This window comes from Oncorhynchus masou, chromosome 5 (assembly GCF_036934945.1).
Source record: "Oncorhynchus masou masou isolate Uvic2021 chromosome 5, UVic_Omas_1.1, whole genome shotgun sequence".
Classification (NCBI taxonomy): Eukaryota; Metazoa; Chordata; class Actinopteri; order Salmoniformes; family Salmonidae; genus Oncorhynchus; species Oncorhynchus masou.
In genome coordinates this window covers 44,179,394-44,185,393 of record NC_088216.1, presented here as the reverse complement: position 1 = coordinate 44,185,393, position 6,000 = coordinate 44,179,394, and the positions used below count along the sequence as shown (strand labels likewise).

The 6,000-nt window shown below is 38.2% G+C and overlaps 1 protein-coding gene across 1 annotated transcript in view; it reads left to right on the top strand.

Annotated features, from left to right (window-relative positions):
* Positions 1-266: 266 nt before the first annotated feature.
* LOC135539632 (neuronal vesicle trafficking-associated protein 1-like) overlaps positions 267-6,000 on the top strand; it is a 9,605-nt gene continuing 3,871 nt past the window's right edge. The window contains exons 1-4 of the mRNA XM_064965629.1: positions 267-414; positions 762-915; positions 1,218-1,334; positions 2,938-3,048. Of these exons, the coding sequence (XP_064821701.1) occupies positions 787-915; positions 1,218-1,334; positions 2,938-3,048 (357 nt within the window). The 5' untranslated portion in view covers positions 267-414; positions 762-786. The remainder of the gene's footprint in view (positions 415-761; positions 916-1,217; positions 1,335-2,937; positions 3,049-6,000) is intronic.

Sequence of the window (6,000 nt, the reverse complement as noted above, 5' to 3'; positions counted from 1 at the left end):
GTTAAAAACGTTTTTTTTTTTTACCCATCTACCAATAGATGACCTTCTTTGCGAGGCATTGGAAAACATTTTTTATTAAATGTTCAGCTCAGTATCAATGTTTCTTTCTTTTGATTAGATTTAAAATAGTCTTTCAAAGTTTAGATGTAAAACCATTATTTCCCTAGACCTGCTCCCATGTGTTATCTCGTGCGTAGCCTATGCATGGGATGTAGGCTAATGTTGTTACATCACTTGGCTGCCAGCAGCAGCATCCGCTCAGAGGGTCCGCCTTTGAGGAGCATCAGCTAGAGCTTGTCCATATTGTGCATCAACAACGTCTTAAATCGGCCGAGTCACACCTACACCGGCGGTCTCAGTTATAACAATAAAATACGACCATCAACAAGGATTAAAATAAAAAAACGTTAGCAGGTAAGGGTTGATGTATTATTCAATGTCATATACAAGTTTATCGTTCTTATTATGATAATAAGTGCTAATTGAAAGTAACATCCAAAGGATACTACAAAGGATGTTTTATTTGCGAGCGCTCCTTCTGGTATCATAATGAAATTAACAAAATAATCCACGTTCCATATCTATGTTATCAATTGCAGTGTGTTTGAAATGCAGGCGTGTCTTTGTTTCAGCTCAGGAATGATTGGCTACGTTAAGATAAAACTAAAACAATCATATGCCATTCATAATTTAGACGGCGCATAGGTCTACATGTATTCATCATACAATCACTATTGAACGCCATGTCCTTCTCCGAACAGGTTTTACACCCTATCGTCTCGAAAAATGGTTAAATTGGGGAATAATTTAAGTGACAAAAACAACGCCAAAACCGTCTCAGAAGATGGATTCGACACCATTCCCCTCATAACACCCTTAGATGCCAGTCAACTGCAGTTCCCTGTACTCGACAAGGTAATATTTATTCAAGTGAATTGAAAGCCTATTGGTGCAGTATATCTACTCTACCCATCGTCAATGTTTTTATGGAGTTTTATTTTTTACAGGATGAAATAATATGAATGTGACCATCTAAGGATCCAATAGAAATAAACGTGTCAATGTAACCACTATTTTGTTAATAGCCTCAAATAAAAATCTATCAATCTATTCACCATTACACACATGAAGGATATAGCCTACAAATGTTACACCTTCGTGCAGGCCTATGATCAGCATTATTTATTTACATCTTGGCATTTGCCATTGTGTTTCAGGTGGTGGTAAAGACCAAAACCGACTATGATGGGGAGCACAAGAAGAGCAAGCTGCACTCCCCCAAGATAGCAGCATTCTCAATAAGCATCATTGAAGGGGTATCTGAGCGACTCAAAGTAAGATATGTTTTCTTGTTCTTCACCCAAACCCAAGCCCCCCTTGATTAATTCAACTGTTGCCATGACAATGGTCTTGTAATTGTCGTGTCTCACTCAGTTTTTTTCTCTCTGTTTTTTAAAATGTAACCTTTATTTAACTAGGCAATTCTTATTTACAATGATGGCCTACCAAAAGGCAAAAGGCCTCCTGCGGGGACGGGGGCTGAGATGAAAAAGAAATGAAATAAAAATATAGAACAATACACACATCACTACAAGAGAGACAACACAACAGTACATAAAGAATGACCTAAGACAACAACATAGCATGGCAGCAACAGATGAGTTTACATAGAGGTCTTTGAGAAGCAAATTGCTAGGCTACAGATCACCCGAAGAAGCCATACCTGCTCACTATCTAAGAGTGGTCCCATCAAAAACATTGGTGCGAATGCAATCCATGACATCCCATAGCACAATTGATTTCTATATCAAATGCTCTTTGTGGTATTTTCCAGCTCGCTATGCTGATATCTTTGTATCTGAAGTCTTAAGGCATAATCTGTTATCAGATAGGGCAAGACATTTACTTTTCTGTAGGCAATATGCACACTGTAATTGAAAGGGACATTCCCTACCTGGTTTCTTTCTTGTCTGGCTCCATGCTGGTTTTGCAGAGCAGCCCTTGATATCAATTCTTTCATGATTTCCGCGAGATGTTTCTAACTCTAATAGAGAAATATGACATCATCTACATCCTGGAAAATCAGAAGGAACTCTTAGTAAACCTCAGTGTCAATAAAAATCGATGATATTATACACTAAGTTTGGGCCCGTGATCAAGACAAAATCAGGTCCCATATTTATCAAGCGTTCCAGAGTATGGTTGCTGATCTTGGACCAGTTTTGCCTTTTTTATTACACTGGTCTTAGTACAGCACTCCTTCTCTGAGACGCTTTAAGAATACGGGCCCTGGCCTCATAGCTGAGGCTGGCATATTTGACAAAGTGATTTTCCAGACAACTCTCTCCCACTCCCCGCCTCCTCAGTTCCTTGAAATGCCTGTAGCCATTGCATAATACCATGGAGATGCCAGTGCAATGTACTTTTACTCTTTTAAAGACATCATGAGTCTCACTCTGTTCGGTCAAACGTCCAATACCTATTCCCTAATCAAACCCTTAGACATGTCTTGATGAGTCCCAGTAGAGCTGAAGTAATAGGATAGGTGCAATTAGCCCTCTGGCCCCATATTTATAAAGTGATTCAGAGTAGGAGAGCTGATCTAGGATCAGATCGCCCCCTGTCAATGTAAACTTATTCATTATGATCTAAAAGGGAAAACTGTTCCTGGATCAGCATGCCTACTCCTTCTACTGAGACGCTTTATAAATACGGGCCATGAAATAATTGGATTGGTAGATGCGAAATAGTAATAACTCCGCCTATCCCTGTGGTTGGGCAAATGCAGATTCTGTCATATTTCTTACACCCATCTCGTTCAGTAATCTACCACAGAGTAGTATCTAGTGGCTAGCCGTCTAGGGATTGATTTGGGCTTGGGCATAGTGTGACCTATCAATAACCCAGAGATGATGTTTGTGACTCTCATCTTCCTAGGTCACTCTGCTGGTGATTTGTGCTTTGGCATTTCTGGTCTGCGTGATGTTTCTGGTGGTCTATAAAGTCTACCAGTATGAGCAGCCCTGTCCAGACGGCTTCATGTACACGGTAAGCTACTACAGTAAGCATCCCACTGGGCACACACTGGTTGAATCAACATTGTTTAAATGTAATTTGTCAGCGTATTGTGACGTGGAATCAATGTGGAAAATGCATTGGATTTGAAAAAAGTCATCAACCTCGGCTCGGTTTCCCGATAGGGATGGAATTTAGGCTTATGGACCTTAGGCTTAACTATGCATCATAAAAAGAACTTCTGAAGATGTCACACCCGTTTCCCAAAACACCACGCAGTGCACTTGTTACAAAGTTAAACTTAACTGAGTCGCTTCAGGAGCTGTATTGTGCTGAAAATGATTCCAGAATATAGTCTAAAGAGCTCCCTGTTGCTCTTAAATTGTTTATGGTTATTTTTTTACGCAATAGTTTTCCCATCGTGAGAATAAATGTTCTGTAGTCTATTATGTATGTAAGTGTTTGTATTATGTTTGTCATGTGTTATAAGTGTTTACTCGTACCATTTTTGTAAGCAATCTTTGATTAAGTAAAATCTGAATTGTTCAGTGTGTCTAAACTGTGAGCCAGAATGAATACAAGTTGTTTGTTTGCTGTAGACAATATCAGCTTGACCTAAAAAATAGGATATGATGACAATGGTTTTCGTAATTGCTCAACAAATCATTGTAGCCTAATGGCAGGCAGGAATTGGGCTTCAAGTAGGCCTAACAGATATTCTACAATTAAATCATTAAACAAATAGAATAATTAAACATGAAGTAGCAAGTTAAGCAACTTTGCTATAGACCTAATATGTTGACCTTTAGGTTATTGGTTAGGTTACAACGAAATGCGTCAGATTCTAGATAATAGTAGCCTATAGGCCTAATAGATACGAATATGGAATAGACTCAGATGTAGCCTAATGGCTTAATGCGAGGTAGGTCTATCAATTGAACATGAAAGTGCTGTCAAACATTTAACCTAAATATATAATTGCTAGATTATTATGCTATTTCAGTTTTCATTAAAAAAGCAAATTTATCCTTGCTTTGCTTGGTTAAAACATTGCACACTTTTTAGGCCATTCAACTATGACGTTTTCGTCGGTCACAGAGAGACAGATAAACATCTTCATTCTATGTTTAGCTGAGATTTTCTATGTGTAAAGTGGGTAAATGGTGATCTAATGATGCACTTAGCTGTTCTACGAGGGGTCTGAGGAAGGCATTAGATTACGAGCAATTTCAAGTACAGCGTTAATAAAGACAGTTTTGGGAAACAGCTCAGAAGTTGTAACGATTAACTTAGCCTTAAGATGCTTTTGGGAAACCGGGCCCAGGATTGTTTTCATCTCATTTCAACCAGCATTGTAAACATTGAAATTAGGGTAAAACCTCAACTTAAATTCATTGACTTAACCTGATTAACAAGTTTTCACATCGATCTAATTCCAACATAATCATCAGAACTATGTATATGTTGAAATTGCATTGACAATTCCATGTAGAAATGTTTATTTACAAAAAAATCCTACATCAATATATATTGGGTGGTTAAAGTTCTGTAGAATTTCATATTTGATTAGACATTTGACCTGGTTTCACTGTTGATAGTAAAATTATATTTGAATCAACGTCATTGTTTCAACATCATTCTATCAACCGAAATAAATAGATATATTTAAATCAAATGTGAAGCCACAGTCCAATCATTCCTGACTGAACAGGGACTCCTACTGGAATATGAGGAGTAATGCACTTCAGTGAGAATAAGTCTACCATCCAGACTCATTCCTCTATGTTTCCTGTTTAGCTTTGGAAACAAGCTGTGTTCGATTCAGCTGAGCTATAATGTTAACACATTTAGACATTGATCAGCTTTCATACACTTTTGCATAGACAACCTAAATGACCATGCAAAGCTGAAAATAGAGCATGAACGATATGGGATTTTTGGATCCGATATCGATTCAAATTTTAGAGTGGAAATATTCACACATAACCCATATCTGCCAATATGTCTATTATTATAGCTAGAATAAAAAACATTTTTCTGTATGGATTGTGCTTAAAACAGCCCTTCGACAATACTCAGAAAGCTGCTGATTTCTTAAATTTGAGGAAATGACATTAATGTAAGTGCCACACAGAATTTAAGTGCACCAGAAAACTGAGATTATTTAATGGAAATTGTTACTCTAGTGAAAGGAGGATAAACTGCACTGATTCCAGCAAAAATATTTTTCTCAAGGCTCTGAAAACTGAGCTGCCTCATGCTGGGAGACGACATAGCTAGATAGCAATACATTGAAAATGTGTCCTATGTTTTCATCAATTGTAAGGCTATTGCCACTGAATTCTGGTAGTTTTCACTTGAAATGAAAAATATCAGTCCCAAAATGCGCCGATGGCACAGCGTTGCCTCAGTGATAGGTCCTTGCTATCTGGCATCCTTGGGTTGTCCCTACTCCATTGAAGTTGACATTTAAAATGGTTACGGTTCGGGTTTAACATATGTATGTCCTAAGGATCCCAGATATCACTAACCCTCCATGAACGCCGTCAAGTACACAGCTGGTTATCTGGCTAGTTAGTTAGCACGCGTCATGGAAATGGCGATTAGTGAAACGTGAATTTGAACCAGTGCCTATCAAGTGACAATGAGTCCATACATCAAAACGTAGTTAGCAAGCGCTACTTTGTAACCTGCTATGTTTTTTTAGTGTCTCTGAAAAAAATTGAATGACAGATCTTGAGGAAGGCCCTTTGCAAAGAGCAAATATAACACCAGATTTCGCTGGCTTCACTAAAGGGCTGTAACTTTGTGTAGGGTGGTAGTGTCCTGTCTTGCTGTAGCGCACCAAAGCAAGATAGGCTTATAGCCATGCAAAGAGTGCCCTCTTCAGGACAAATAATAAAATGCAACAACAACAAGCATTTCATTCCATTAAAAAATAAGAACTTTTCTCCGCATTTTATATCGGTCATTCTCATGACGTTT